The 16,591-nt window shown below is 41.1% G+C and overlaps 1 protein-coding gene across 1 annotated transcript in view; it reads right to left on the reverse strand.

Annotated features, from left to right (window-relative positions):
* DNAH14 (dynein axonemal heavy chain 14) overlaps positions 1-16,591 on the reverse strand; it is a 471,830-nt gene that overhangs the window by 106,907 nt on the left and 348,332 nt on the right. Inside the window, exons 60-65 of the mRNA XM_045010332.1 lie at positions 11,431-11,612; positions 8,845-8,953; positions 8,390-8,515; positions 7,825-7,919; positions 6,986-7,145; positions 2,585-2,716 (exon numbers count right to left, since the gene is read on the reverse strand). Of these exons, the coding sequence (XP_044866267.1) occupies positions 2,585-2,716; positions 6,986-7,145; positions 7,825-7,919; positions 8,390-8,515; positions 8,845-8,953; positions 11,431-11,612 (804 nt within the window). The remainder of the gene's footprint in view (positions 1-2,584; positions 2,717-6,985; positions 7,146-7,824; positions 7,920-8,389; positions 8,516-8,844; positions 8,954-11,430; positions 11,613-16,591) is intronic.

Here is a 16,591-nt window from a genome sequence, read left to right on the forward strand (position 1 = left end):
AAGAGAGAACAGATGTTCATATGGCACATTTGTAGTCGGCATTGCAAGGTATTTTTGTGCCAGATATGCTAAACATTCGTATGGCCCTTCATGCTTTGGCCACTATTCCAGAGGACATGCTTCCATGCTGATGACGCTCATTAAAAAAATAACATGTTAATTAAATTTGTGACTGAACTCCTCGTGCGGAGAACTGTATGTCTCCTGCTCACTGTTTTACCCACATTCTGCCATATATTTCATATTAAAGCAGTCTTGGATGATGACCCAGCATGTTGTTCGTTTTAAGAACACTTTCACTGCAGATTTGACAAAACGCAAAGGAAGTACCAATGTGAGATTTCTGAAGATAGCTACAGCAGTAGACCCATGATTTAAGAATCTGAAGTGCCTTCCAAAATCTGAGAGGGACGAGGTGTGGAGCATGCTTTCAGAAGTCTTAAAAGAGCAACACTCTGATGCAGAAACTACAGAACCTGAACCACCAAAAAAAAGAAAATGAACCTTCTTCTGGTGACATCTGATACACATGATCTGCACTGCTTTGGATTGTTATCAAGCAGAACCCATCATCAGCATGGACATATGTCCTTTGGAATGGTGGCTGAAGCACGAAGGGACATATGAATCTTTAGCACATCTGGGATGTAAATATCTTGCGACTCCAGCTATAACAGTGCCATGCAAACGCCTGTTCTCACTTTCAGGTGATATTGTAAACAAGAAGCAGGCAGCATTACCTCCTACAAATGTAAACAAGCTTGTTTGTCTGAGCAATTGGCTGAACAAGAACTAGGACTGAGTGGACTTGTTGGTTCTGAAGTTTTATATCGTTTTATTTTTTAATGCAATGATTTTTGTTCATAACTCTACAGTTGTAAGTTCAACTTTCATGATAAAGAGATTGCACTATAGTACTGAATTAAGTGAATTGAAAAATACTATTGCTTTTATTTTTACAGTGCAAATATTTATAATAAAAAATAATAAGTGAGCTCTGTACACTTTGTATTCTGTGTTGTAATTGAAATCAATATATTTGAAAATGTGGAAAACTACCATTTATATAAATATTTTTGGATTTCTATTAACAGAGTTATTAATCGCACAATTAATTGTGATTGAATTTTTTAATCGCTTTACAGACCTAAATATTATTGGTTATGTTATCATATATATTGAGGTTAGTCAAATTAAACATGCTGTAATGAATTAAACTACCCTAGTCTACTGAATCAACTGTTTATGCCAGGTGAATTTTATTCAAGAACATAACTATACTGTGCAAAACACTCTTACAGCTAAATTCAAGGCTCAGATGACACACAACATACGCCCAAAAATGGCCCGAGGGGAATCATAAGGGGTAATTTTTGTGTCCCACTCCCCAAATCTTGCAGAGTTCACACCTCACAGGTCCTCTGCAGCTGGAGCTATGGAGAGTAATATTCCAGGGTGGGACCGGGAGTCAGGACCCTATATTTTAGAAGGTGCACTCTCTGACTTGGTTTATTTCTTTAGATGTAAATAACAATAAAAATCACCTCTGAAGTTGCAACGTATGTCTGAGATGTCTGGTAGATTGCTTCTTTTACAGAAGCAGCCAATGAGCAATCTTCATGGGAAAGTGCATGAGTCTATAGTTGGTCTGAAAACAAGTCCATTGTCTGATCTAAAAGTACTTGGGACCTGAATCTTGCCCCTCTTCTTTAGCGAGTGTTAAATTCCTATTTCTACTTTACCTAGAACTTGCTTAAAATTGAATTTCTATAAAAGATGTTTAAAAGACATTTTTGTATTTAAAAGTGAATTTACTGGTTGTGAAAAGTGTCTGATAGGAAGGTAGGACCTAAGGAAGGAAGGAAGGGCTAGACCTCTCTTTATCCACAGTACAGAAACAATATGGCAACACCAAATATATCTCAATCCTGATTCAGAGAGATAACCTCAAAAAGACAGAAGCTTGGTTTTCTAGGCTATTAAATCATAGATCTCTCTATTGAAACTCCTAACAAGACAAGAATGAAAAGACCATTAAGGATGGTCACAGATGTAGAAAGATTTATATATGATGTGAGAGAGTAAAGAATAAATTGGTACTCAATTTATTTGGCTTTTTAATCATGCTCGGTTTCTATGACCTTGCATAACATGGAAGTGAAATTGAGTCAGCACAGATTTTAATTTCTGTTTTTATTCCACGTTCTCTAAGGCATCTAGTTGAGTTCTTGGAATATAAGTAGCATGGATTTTGCAAACTAATTTTCACCATTTCTATTTTGAGATTACTGCCTTTAGATGGATTGCACAGATATTACTAAGAACAGAATTTGGCCCATGAGCTTTATTATGGGTAACTATTTGATTAAGAGGCTGAATCAGTATTCCAGTAGAATAACTGTTTCATATGAAGGTTCCTACTAAAATAGCTAATTTCAGTTATTGTTGAATGCATTTGTATATGAAAGATCATATTCTAAGAACAGAAGATCATCTACCAAATGTATTCTTATAGGGACTTGTATTTTACTGGGAATATTAAAAGAGTTTTTGGAACTAATGATAATTTTATTAAATAAGATACCTTTTGTACTTCATGGTAGTGATCTAAAGCTAAAATCCAGTGACACATGGAGCAACAGGCAATAGACACTAGTCCCACTTTTGATGGGCTAAAGTCAGGTGATCTTACATATCTTTTCAATTGCAGAAACACCTAAAAAAATGAACAGGTTAAATATTAGAACAATGACTTAGAGTTCCCACAGATTTGAAGAATTATTACAGCATTCTTTGTTGCTTAAGGAGAAGACAATGGAAAGTCTTTTTGGATATTTTTTAGTTATGTGAAGATGAGAAAAAAACACTATAAATACTCTGGGCAGGATTATGATCTCATTTTCACTGATGTAAATCCATAGAAATGTTACTGTCTTCAGTTAGATCTATATAGTATCATAGAAATATGGGGCTGGAAGGGACCTTGAGACGTCACCTACTCCATTCCACTGTGCCGAAGCAGGACCCTGTAGTCCTAGACATCACTGACAGGTGTCTATCTATCCTGTTCTTAAAAACATCCATTGATAGGGATTTCACGATATCCCTTGGTAGTCTATTCCATTACTTAACTATCCTTACAGTTAGAAAGTTTTTCCTTATATCTAACTTAAATCTCCCTTTCTGAAAGTTAAGTCGATTATTTCTTATTCTATCTTCAGTGAACATGGAGAACAACAAACAGTGAACATGGAGAACAACAACAACGCCACTCCCTTAGCAGAGCCGCGTTGCCAGGAGCTAGAGCCACCGTTGATAGCGGCCTAGGAACAGCAGCTTCTGTCACCGCCTCCGCCTCAGCTGTGAAAATTGCACAAAAATGTCTCTCTATCCTTCTCTGGAAGATCTGAAAGTGGACAAGGTAATTCAGGCTCAGACTGCCTTTTATTCAAACCCTGCCAATCCAGCAATTTTGTCTGAAGCTTCTGCTCCCATCCCTCAAGATGGAAGTCTTTATCCCAGACTATACCCAGAACTTTCTGAATACATGGGTCTGAGTCTTAATGAAGAAGGGGTACATAAAAACTTGCCAATGGTTGCAGGTACACAATCTCAGGGGCAGCCGGTAACGAGACCCTCCACTGTGAATTATATGGTAGCTCCAGTAACTGGAAATGATGTTGGAATTCGCAGAGCAGAGATTAAACAAGGCATCCATGAAATAATTGTGTGTAAAGATCAGGATGGAAAAATTGGACTTCATCTTAAATCTATAGACATTGGTATATTTGTCCTGTTAGGTTTTTTTTTCCCCAGGGTTCTCTGCTCGGTGCCCCCGTCAGGTTCCCTTCGTTTGACCCTTTGACCGCACTCCTGTCCCTGTTATTTCATTAGTTGTCCCCTCGGAATCACTTGGCTTCCAGGTCCTGTGGATCCCCCCCTTAGACTGGGGGGAGGTCCTTTAGCAGTGGGCTTCTGCCTGCTGACTTCCTGGATCCTAATAGGACCATTCTCTTTATAAGAGCCCTTAGCATATTTGAAGACAGTTATCTGGTCGTCCCTCAGTCTTCTTTTCTCAGGACAAAACATACCCAGTTTTTTTAACCTTTCCTCACAGGTCACATTTACTAAAACGTTTATCATTTTTGTTGCTCTCTTTTGAACCCTCTCCAATTTGTCCATATATTTCTGAAAGTGCAGACACAATATTCCAGCTGAGTCCTCACCAGTGCCCGGTAGAGAGTCTGTGCAAACTGTCAGGCTCTGGTTTGAGGCGGGCAGACCTGGTAGTTAGAGAGGTGGTCAAGAACAGGTACAAGGGTCAAAGACAGCCATAGAGTTGGGTCTGGGCTGAGTTGGGGAGAGGCTGTGGGTCAGAACTGAGGTCAGAGTCCAAAGACAAACCAAATCAGGTTTATAGTTGGAGTCCCAATTCAGGCCAAAGATTGAAGCTGGGTGGGAGTCAGTCTGAGGATCTGAGGGGTCAGGAGATGGATGCAGGGCTGGAGTGGGTCAGTAACAGGGCTGGAGCACAGTTGGACTAGGGCACGGGCAAGGCTGAAGCAAGCTGGAACAAGGCTCAGGTAAGGCTGGGGCAGGAATTGCATCAGGGGCAGGAATTGTACCAAAGGCAGGCTGGAAGCAGAGGGAGTCTATAACACAGTGAGACAGCGTGAGGATTCCTGGCTGGGTAGTGCTATAGCACAGACTAACCTGATATCTGGTGCCATCAGTAAAATACTTGTGCCTTGAGGTTATTTGACTCAGGCCCTGCTCAGGGATAGGCTGCTACAGCATGCCTGAGTGCTGAGTCACTACAGGCTCTGTTGGAGGGGTGAATCTCGGCAGCTGAGTGAGCAGTGGTAGTCTGGTTGTGGGTTTGCCTCACGCAAGGTGAAGGCACAGAACAATTTTTACAATTGCAATGGTGCTTAGAAAACAAAATGGAGGTTATTATTCAGTATAGATGTATACTGAGTTCAAAATATCAAACAGAATTCAGAAGTTGTATGTAGGCAGGTCCCCCAAACCATTACAATACCCCTAAACCTTGATATTAAGAAGAAAATTCTGGTGAGGGAAGTGGGATTTAAAAACTTCCTGAACAACAAAAACTTATTAAAAAAATTGCCAACAGGTAACTAAGCCTATCTTTTCCTAAATTAACACTAATTATGTTCAAAAGAATTAGTATAATAAGCTAAAAAGAGATGTGTCATGGTTACTGGGTAGCTCTGTTTTACAGCCAAAGGCAGTGAGAAGGAAATGAGTTGCAGGTGGACCACCTCCACCTTTGATGCCCTCAATATGAGACCAGAAGGACACTCAGGGGGCAGTGCAGCCCCAAACAGATGCTGCTGGACAAAAAAGCACATGGGGAGCATGTGCACCAAAACTGAAATATATATACCAACAAAAAGAACAGGAGTATTTGTGGCACCTTAAAGACTAACAAATTTATTTTAGCATGAGCTTTCGTGAGCTGCAGCTCACTTCTTCGGATGCATAGAATGGAACACACAGACAGGAGAAATTTATACATACAGAGAACATGAAAAGGTGGAAGTATGCATACCAACAGGAAGAGTCTAATCAATTGAGATGAGCTATCGTCAGCAGGAGGAAAAAAACTTTTTGAAGTGATAATTAAAATGGCCCATAGAAGGTGTGAGGAGAACTTAAAATAGGGAAATAGATTCAATTAGTGTAATGACCCAACCATTCCCAGTCTCTGTTTAGGCCACAGTTAATTGTGTCTAGTTTGCATATTAATTCAAGTTCAGCAGTTTCTCTTTGGAGTCTGTTTTTGAAGTTTTTTTGTTGCAAAATTGCCACCTTCAAGAATGTCACTGAGTGGTTAGAGAGGTTGAAGTGTTCTCCCACTGGTTTTTGAATGTTATGATTCCTGATGTCAGATTTGTGTCCATTTATTCTTTTGCGTAGAGACTGTCCGGTTTGGCCAATGTACATGGCAGAGGGGCATTGCTGGCACATGATGGCATATATCACGTTGGTAGATGTGCAGGTGTACGAGCCCCTGATGGCGTGTCTCACACCTTCTATGGGCCATCTTAATTATCACTTCAAAAAGTTTTTTTCCTCCTGCTGACAATAGCTCATCTCAATTGATTAGACTCTTCCTGTTGGTATGCATACTTCCACCTTTTCATGTTCTCTGTATGTATAAATTTCTCCTGTCTGTGTGTTCCATTCTATGCATCCGAAGAAGTGAGCTGCAGCTCACGAAAGCTCATGCTAAAATAAATTTGTTAGTCTTTAAGGTGCCACAAATACTCCTGTTCTTTTTGCGGATACAGACTAACACGGCTGCTACTCTGAAACCTGTCATATATACCAACAAGCACTCAAAGAAGAAACTACTGGTTTAATTTTTTCTAAAAGCATTACTCTCATCCATTCTTTTCTACATATTGATAGAAAGGGGAAGGTTCTGTGTTCCTCCAGTTCTTCATCGAGCACTAAACCAGTTGAGTTGGGGAGAAAGGAAGCTTTAAACCACATCTGCACCTCCTCTGTTCTGTCCCCAGTCCTCATCTCAACTCAGAGCAGCCCATGAGCTAATCTAAATTGTGCCAGTTTGTAATAGCCCTCTATGGACAATTACAGTGGCACACAGCACAGTGTGCTCATGACTTTCTCTTTCCTCACTCTCCCACCCTGCCCCTGACATGGCCCATACTTCTGGAGCTGCCAGGGAGTCCAGCATAAAGGTATTATCCCAGGTCTATGCTGGGAAGAGAGAGCCTATCCATGACAGTAGGATTCTGCAGCAGTTGTTTCTGCCTCTGTCCCCTTTGTAGCCCCTTCATCCTGCCATAGTGGCATAAAGGGGCTGCAACATGGGACTCAATCTGGCCCAAAGTTATTATACAAAATTCAGTCTTTATTAAGACAAAATCAACATCCTTTGAAGAATCCTAGAAGAAATGAAGATGAATTATTGAGCACTATACCATCCCTTTACCTTTTCTGGTAGATTATCTTTATCCAGGGTAACCAATTTTTTGAGGAATCCTGCATCTGCAAGGAGGAGCTTTGCTGTTGCCCAACTAGGTTTCTTTTGCAGAAGAATACAAACTGCATTCATAACAGTTAGTACAAGAGGAGGAGGATGAGTGTATACTCTGTAAAAAAACAAAAAAACATTTGAGAAATTGATAACAATCAGCAGTTTCATACAAAATACAGTGCTGTATATTTTCATTTAAATCATCCAGTATTGGCCCACCTCAAAGACAGGCTACTGGATTAGATGGTTCAATAGTCTGAACTATTATTTTAGTTTCTAAATTAATATTAATTTCTGTGTTCTTACTAATTAGTATATAACTATACTACAAAGTACTATATTGTTATATTAATAGAACGGAGAAGAAAAAAACCCCCTATATTAACAGAGGAAAACAACTTAGATCTGATGACACCATCCTTCACCCCTCTTCCCTGAAAAAGGTCTGTGTATAAAAGTGTAGAAAATGAAAATTTCTGACAAGCCCCTTTTGACCCAATATAGGGGTGGTGGGTGTGTCTTGATTTAGAAAGAGAATAAACTAACCAATAGGAACTAATTTGACACATGAAAGCATAAAGAAGTAAGAGTAAGAGTGAGTGAGCTTGAAATGTAGGCAAGATTGCATTGTTTGCACTTTCAAAATCATTTTCTTTAGTTATGGATGTTCTGAATGGAAGGAACTCCTGTGGCAACCTTTGCTCTGTTATGTAATTTGCCAGCATTATTATTCCAGAACTGAAGATTGTCACTGTTCCAACTAATAGCAAAGTTTTAAAACAAAACCGACCTACCTGAGTTCTGCAATGTGAGCTTTGTCCAATGCATCTAGAGCAGCGAGGGCCTTTTCTAAAGCTGGCAATACAGCATTTAGCTCTTCAGTTGCTTGCTACATTGTAAAAAAAAAAAACCCAAACAAACAAAACCCCACAGCCCACAGAAAAAAGTTAGAGTTGACATTTTCTTTTGACAATATGTACTTGAACAAAACCAGATTTCTGTAACCACCAGTAGGAAAATGTTTGTTTTGCGAGTAAGACACACAAAAAGATGATGTGTGAAGTACTAAGATGCTGTTCATGCATAGTTACTTTTCTAATCAGAATCATGCTTGAAAGAACTAAAACAGATATCTTTCAGTTTTTATTACTTTACATTTTATAATATGGTGAAGATTCCTAAAAAAACAGTATCTATGCTGAAGGCATATGAAAATTTCTGCACTTTTTGGAACTACTTATTTTTACCATAAATAGAACTGGATCGTGCAAGGTTGTTAATGCCCAGACTGTTCTTAATGCTTTGTAAAACTAGGCCCACAGAAACCAAACCTGTGAGAGACCACAAGAGACTCAGTACCCGAGCGTATTCTTCCACAACTTTTGTTTCCTCAGCCATGATTTCTTCATCCTGTTTAACAAGAGTTCGAACCTGCTCCACTACTTGTGAGTCTCTATGAAGTTTTTCCACGAGTTCTTCTATCTCCTAACAGGAAAAAAAAAAGTTTTCCTTTGCAAAACATTTTGATTGCAGAATTTCAAATACATTTGGTGAGATGACGGAATAGTGAGAAGATTGAAACATTTTCTTTTTCTCATGAGCCAATCAGAAAACTGAATTGTCTTTACTGTGTCTGAATCTCCTGTCAGCCATGGAAGTGTTGAAGGAGAAAGGGTATAATGTAACTCACTGGCAAGGGTGATATAACAAGTAGGTTTTAGGTCCTGAATTTTGTGGAGAGGAGGAGGTGGAATGGGAGGTTACAGAAGATTTTTAAAGCCCACTACAGAAAGTAATTTGTAATTAAAACATACCTTTGATTTTTGCTCTATCTGAGGGCCAAGGGTAAGCAACTCTTCTTGCATTTCTGCAACCAGTGATGTTGCTTCCAGAAGCTTGGTCAGACCATTGTAAAAACAAGCCCTACAAATAAAAATTAAGTTGCAATGTGCATTATCTAGTTGTGTACTTTTATTTTATTTGTCATTAAAGATAACAGCCCAGTTTCATTCGATGGTCTATGCTAACTTCTGCTCTGGGAAAATCTGACTGAAGGAGTGGAGGGGTAGGCAGTAGCAGTGGAAATCTGCTACAACCTCCCCTCCAATGAAGGCCCACAAAAGGCCAACACAGCCCAAATATTTGCAGTATGGGTTGGAGAGATGGTCTGGGAAGGGAATCCAGAGATGAGCTGATTTACCACATCCACTGAGGAATCATACCTGGCAGGGTTATTATGGGGTCCCAACTGTAAAGATGGTGTTGCAGGATAGAAACAGGATTGTGGGGGTAATTTTGTTGTCCCAGGGAGAGACTAGCTTGTCCAGGAAAATATAATTTACAACTACTTCCACTTGCTCGGGTGCCTCTAGTGTAACAAATATATTTTGGGTGGTTTGTAATACTTTGAAACATCCTCTAATATATGGACAGTGTGAAGATTAAGTAAAATATAAGTTATTATATATTGACTTTGGGATCTTTAGAAATAATTAGAGCTTTCAAGCAATTAAAAAAATTAATCATGATAAATTGTGCGATTATTTACACTGTTAAACAATAAAATACCATTTATATAAATATTTTTGAATGTTTTCTACATTTTCAAATATACTGATTTCAATTACAACACATAATACAAAGTGTACAGTGCTCACTTTATATTTATTTTTTATTACAAATATTTGCACTGTAAAAAACAGAATAGTATTTTTCAATTCACCTCATACAAGTACTGTACTGCAATCTCTTTATCTTGAAAGTTGAACTTACAAATGTAGAGTTATGAACAAAAATCATTGCATTAAAAATAAAACAATATAAAATTTCAGAACTAACAAGTCCACTCAGTCCTAGTTCTTGTTCAGCCAATCGCTTAGACAAACAAGTTTGTTTACATTTGCAGGAGATAATGCTGCCTGCTTCTTGTTTACAATATCACCTGAAAGTGAGAACAGGCGTTCGCATGGCACTGTTGTAGCTGGCGTCACAAGATATTTACGTCCCAGATGCGCTAAAGATTCATATGTCCCTTCGTGCTTCAGCCACCATTCCAGAGGACATACGTCCATGCTGATGATGGGTTCTGCTTGATAACAATCCAAAGCAGTGCAGACCAACGCATGTTCATTTTCATCATCTGAGTCAGATGTCACCAGAAGAAGATTCATTTTTTTTTTTGGTGGTTCAGGTTCTGTAGTTTCTGCATCGGAGTGTTGCTCTTTTAAGACTTCTGAAAGCATGCTCCACACCTCGTCCCTCTCAGATTTTGGAAGGCACTTCAGATTCTTAAATCATGGGTCTACTGCTGTAGCTATCTTTAGAAATTTCACATTGGTACTTCCTTTGCGTTTTGTCAAATCTGCAGTGAAAGTGTTCTTAAAATGAACAACATGCTGAGTTATTATCCGAGACTGCTTTAATATGAAATATATGGCAGAATGTGGGTAAAACAGAGTGCAGGAGACATACAGTTCTCCCCCAAGGAGTTCAGTCACAAATGTAATTAACACATTATTTTTTTAATGAGCGTCATCAGCATGGAAGCATGTCCTCTGGAATGGCGGCCAAAGCATGAAGGGACATAGGAATGTTTAGCATATTTGGCACAAAAATACCTTGCAATGCCGGCTACAAACGTGCCATGTGAACGTCTGTTCTCACTTTCTGGTGACATTGTAAATAAGAAGTGGGCAGCATTATCTCCTTTAGATATAAACAAACTTGTTTGTCTGAGCATTTGGTTGCACAAGAAGTAGCACTGAGTGGACTTGTAGTCTCTGAAGTTTTACATTGTTTTGAGTGCAGTTATGTAACAAAAAAAAATCTACATTTGTAAATTGCACTTTTACGACAAAGAGATTGTACTATACTACTTGTATGAGGTGAATTGAAAAATACTATTGCTTTTATCATTTTTACAGTGCAAATATTTGTAATCATAAATAATATACACTTTGATTTCAATTACAACACAGAATATAATATATATATGAAAATGTAGAAAAATAGCCAAAATATTTAATAAATTTCAATTGGTATTCTATTGTTTAACCGTGTGATTAAAACTGCAATTAATCGTGATTCATTTTTTTGAGTTAATTGCATGAGTTAACTGCGATTAATCAACAGTCCTAGAAATAATATCAGGTAACTTTACATATAAAATTATGCATGTTAAATGGGTAATTGTGCATGCAATCACTCTTACACATCTGTATTCTATTGCACAATATTAGTGCATACACGCTCATAGATTTTACAAGGATATTTTAGGTGTCCAATTTTGAAAATTTGACCCATTGTGTTTGGTTTTGGTATTTTGCTCCTTTGAAGTAGGATATTTTATGTGGCTGTACGTTGCAGCAGAGCACAATGGGAAAATGTTATTAATTTCTCACCTGTTAAACAGACTTTTCTTTTTTGTGCTCTGTAATATGCTTGAAAAGGTGTCTATGAATTGCAAATAGCTATTAGGAGTGATGTAGTAGTGCCTTTTAGTTTCCTTCAAATATTTCTCAGTTGTTGTAGATGCACTTTTGTGGATTTCAACACATACCTGGGCAACTGTGTTTGTTAAGTTCTGGAAGGCAACATGATTTTAAATAAATATGAAAAAGTAAAATCTTCATATTTTTAAGTCATAGTATTCATTTTTGTTTATATTTTGGTTCACATAACATTGTTAAATGCACAGGAAATAATAAATTAATAAAATGATGCTTATTAATATTAATTAATGCTTATTATATTAGTATTAGTAGTAATAATAAAATAAAGTAATAAAATCATGCTTCATATACTGGCATGCAAAGTTAATAGAAAATTTAAATTATGTACCTGTAACCAGAATTCTTTGAGATGGACTTTGGATATCCCCACTCAGGGGATTGTCCTAGCTGAGGGGTCAGCAACCTTTCGGAAGTGGTGTGCCGAGTTTTCATTTATTCACTCTAATTAAAGGTTCCATGTGCCAGTAATAGATTTTAACCTTTTTAGAAGGTCTCTTTCTATAAGTCTATAATATATAACTAAACTAGTGTTGTATGTAAAGTAAATAAGGTTTTTAAAATGTTTAAGAAGCTTCATTTAAAATTAAATTAAAATGCAGAGCCCCCTGGACTGGTGGTCAGGACCTGGGCAGTGTGAGTGCCACTGAAAATCAGCTCGTGTGCCGCCTTCGGCACCCGTGCCATAGGTTGCCTACCCGTCCTAGCTGATGCAACTTAGGCAATTAAACCTTCTTGTAGCAGTGTCTCTTGGAATGATCATGTGTTCTTCCTACCCCTCTCCTCTGTTCCTGGATATTCTGAGGGTGAAGCTATAAAAGGGAGCATGACACCCTCTGCCAGCTCAACTCCTTCCACCACTTCCCCAGAGCCAAGTTTTATTAGGACTCCAAAGAAGATAGGAAGGTGGGCAGGGAATGTGAATATGCAGAGTCTATCTCAAAAAACTCGAGTTACAGGTTACTAAACTTAATTGCTTCTTGGAGTGTCCTCTGAATATTCCCACTCACAGGAGAATTTGGCAATCAATACCCCATGAATGGATCATGGGACTTGGAGTTCTAACTGAATAGAAAATGAAGTAGTGTCCTACCAAACTAAGTGTCTGATCTACACAGTAGATCTAGGGAACAGTGTTTTGTAAATGTATGTATAGAGCTCCCTGTACCAGCCTTACAGATCTCAGCAACTGGAACATTTCTAAGACATGCCATAGCAGTAGCCATTACTCTGGTCCTAACCAGTCATCCATACCTCTCATGGCTCATGTAATATCGACAACAGTACGATCATGGGTTCTGACAATGACAGTGAAAAAGATGCCAGTGTTTGGCATGTGGGTGTTTCCAAGTGGTCTTACGTTCATCGCTTAGTCAGATCAATCATAAACATACAGCTTGCACCACAGCACCATAAACAACCAAAAGGAATGTGAAAGAGATTTAACATCAAGGAACTTCAGAAACAAGCTATTTGCGAGACTCTTCAGCAACACCTCATTGAGAGGCTCTCTGACTTTCCTGACAATATCAACAACATCTAAACACATTGGAAGGAATTCAAGACCATCATTCATAAGGCATGTGCTGAATCAATTGGATAGTCCACTCATTGCCATACGGATTGGTTTGGTGACAACAATAAGGAAATCATAGCACTTATTCACTAGAAGAGAAGTGCATTTTGCACTTGGCAAAATGAATCCTCTAATCAGCAAATACCAGAGACTTATCATTGGCTTAAAGCTGTGTTCAAAGGAAGCTGCGTGACATCAAGAATCAGTGGTGATAAGCATAGGCCATGGAGATCCAGAGTTTTGCTGATCAGCATGACATGAGAAGCTTTTTTCAAGCAACAAAAGCCATCTACGTTCAAATGGCACAATCCCTCTGCGAGCCCAGGACAACTCCATCTTTCTTAAGGACAATGGCCTTCAAGCAATGTTGGAAGGAACATTTTGAGACTCTACTGAACCATGAATCTGAAGTCTCAGCTGCCACCATTGAGTCCATTCCTCAGCATCCAGTAATAGAACCGCTTGCTACCCCCCGCCATCTTCTGAGGAAGTCTGGCATCACTCAGACAAGAAACAACAAGGTGCCAGGCCCAGATGGCATCTCTGGGAGGTTTTCAAAGGTGGTGGAATAGCCAGAGGTGAAAGTAAGCTGGTCCGGTCCAGTTCAGTATACCGGCAAGAGCCAGTACGCTGTGGCGGACTGCACCGGCTTCCGCGGCTGGGATTAAAAGGGCTCTGGGCTCCCCGCAGTGGCAGGGAGCTCCAAGCCCTTTAAATCCCACCCGCAGCTTCGGCGGCTGGGCTGGGGCCGGGATTTAAAGGGCTCCAAGCTCCCCACCACTGCGGAGAGCCCAGAGCCCTTTAAATCCCGCCTGCAGCTTCGGCGGCCGGGCTTTAAAGGGCTCGGAGTTCCCCACAGCTACAGGAGCCCTGAGCCCTTTAAAGCCCAGCTGGAGCTGCGGTGGGGATTTAAAGGGGCCAGAGCCCCAGGCCCTTTAATTTACCTGAGAGCCCTGGGTTGACTTAAAGGCCCTGGGGCTCCCAGCCACAGCTGGTGCCCCAGGGAATTTAAATCTTGAGAGGCCTTGCCTCTTCCGGTTGAGGCCACGCCTTTTACGGATGAGGCCACACCCCCCTCGGGACTCCGGCAGTACCAGTAAGTCCTGTAAGTTACTTTCACCCCTGGGAATAGCATTTGTGCAAAAACTACATAAACTTTTTGTTAGAATTTGAGTTAATGAGGAAATTCCATCCAACGTAAAGAATGTCGATATTGTGACAATTTTTAAGGAAGGGGACAAGTCAATGTGCAGGAGTTACTGAGGTATTGCCCTCCTCTCCATTTCTGGGAATGTCCTTCTTGCATCCTTTTGAACTGTCTCCTCCCTCTTGCTGAAGATGTCCTTCCAGAATCCCAATATGGGCTCAGACTGTCTCAGAGCACCATCAACATGATTTTTGTTGCATGACAGATCCAAGAGAAGCGTAGAGAACAACACCAGCCATTGTTTATCGCTAAAGCGATGATTTAGTCATGGATATTTTTAGTAGAAGTCATGATAAGTCACAGGCAATAAACAAAAATTCACGGACCGTGACCTGTCCATGACTTGTACCATAAATACCTCTGCCTAAATCTTAGCTGGGGTGCCGCTGCTCTGGGAGAGTGGGCCAGGAGACAGCTGCTTAGGAGGGCATCAGCTGCCGGGGACTGCTGAGCAGTGGCTGTTCTGGCCGCCCCTGGTGCTACCTCCCCCACTGCTCCGGCTGCCCCTGGAACCACTGCTCAGGCAGTCCCCAGGGCCAGCTGCACCTGCTGCTGCTCAGGTGGTCCCCAGGGCCAGCTTTCTGGGGACACCCAAGCAGCGTCCGGGGTGGATGGCCCTGGGGCCACTCTGGCAGCGCCTGTTGTAGCTGGCTGCAGAGCCGCTCCAGCAGGAGCCTATCATAGCTTGGGACTTTCCCTCAAGAATGGGAAGACTAAAGTGCTCCACCAGCCTGTCCACACACTAGTTGCCCTCATTCTCCCACAAATTGTCACTGGCGGTGGACCCCTGGAAAAGCTGAGCATTTCTTTACTTTGGTATCAAGTATCAGAGGGGTAGCCATGTTAGTCTGGATCTGTAAAAGCACAATCAATGCAACAATTGAACATAGCATCCATTGTGCCAATGTGTCCTTTGGAAAGTTGCTCCGTTGTGTCTTTACTGACAGAGATCTGCGGATGGAAACTAAGATCCTGGTCTACAATACCATAGTGATCCCTACCCTTCCTTATGGGTGCGAGACATGAGTGACATACCGAAGCCGCCTTAAGCATCTGGAGTGCTGCCTTAGGAAGATTCTCCATATCAGATGGGAAGACCATTGCACCAATACCAGCATTCTCTCTGCAGCTAAAATCACATGTTGAGGTGAAGATTAGGAATAGGGCTCCATGTCTGTCATGGAAGTCACAGATTCTGTAACTTCCTGCGACCTCTGTGACTTCTGCAGCTGCCAGTGTGGCGGACCCCAGGGACCAGCAGGTCAGGTGGCCCCGGGGACAGCCACACTGCCACTGCTGGAGTAGCTCCATAGCCAGCCACACCGGCCACTGCTGGAGAGGCCCTGGAGCCAGCCGCACTGGCCGCTGCTCAGGTGGCCCCAGGCACCTGGTCCCGGTGACTGCCTGAGCAGCGATCGGTGCAGCTGGCCCTGGAGACTGCCTGAGCAGTGGTCCCGTGGGTGGCCACAGCAGCGGCAGGTGAGCGGCCCCTAGCAGTAGTCCCAGGGGTGGGCGGAGCAGTGGGGGAGGGTGGGGGGGTGGATAGCCCCGGGGGCATGCCCCCTCCCCGAGCAGCGAAACTCCCCCACCAGCTAAGATTTAGATAGTGGTATTTATAGTACAAGTCATGCACAGGTCATGGGCCGTGAATTTTTGTTTATTGCCCATGATTTGACCATGACTTTTACTAAAAATATCCATGACTATATCATAGCCTTAATTATGAAACATCAACTTAACTGGGCTGATCATTGTGTGCGGATGGCCGATACTTGCCTTCTGAAGCAAGTCCTCTTTTCTCAACTTAGTGATGGTAAGAGGATCTGTGGGGGACAGAGGAAAAGCTACAAGAATACCCTGAAAAAATATTTTAAGAAGGGAGGCATTGCACCAATTGGGAAGAGCTGGCTGGCAATAGACTGCAATGTTGTTGCATCATACATCAAGCCTCAGCCTGTTTTGAAGAGAATTGCCTTGCTCAAGTGGCTGAGAAACGGTTGAGGAGGAAGTAAAAGATACAGCATCCTGGCCAGAAGTTGTGCTCTTTCCAAGCAACCACTATCACATATATGAAAAAAACATGTAAAGCACAAATTGGACTCCTTAGCCATCTTAAGTTTCATCAATGACTTTTCCCCTGGCAGACATCATCCTCATATCAAGGGATAGCCTGACGATGGCCTAATCCCATCATGGGGAGGAATGGATGCTATCTTTAACGTTTTTCCATACACTTTCTAACCCAGGGCTTTGGAGTGGAGCCCGGAGCT

This window comes from Mauremys mutica, chromosome 3 (assembly GCF_020497125.1).
Source record: "Mauremys mutica isolate MM-2020 ecotype Southern chromosome 3, ASM2049712v1, whole genome shotgun sequence".
Lineage (NCBI taxonomy): Eukaryota > Metazoa > Chordata > Testudines > Geoemydidae > Mauremys > Mauremys mutica.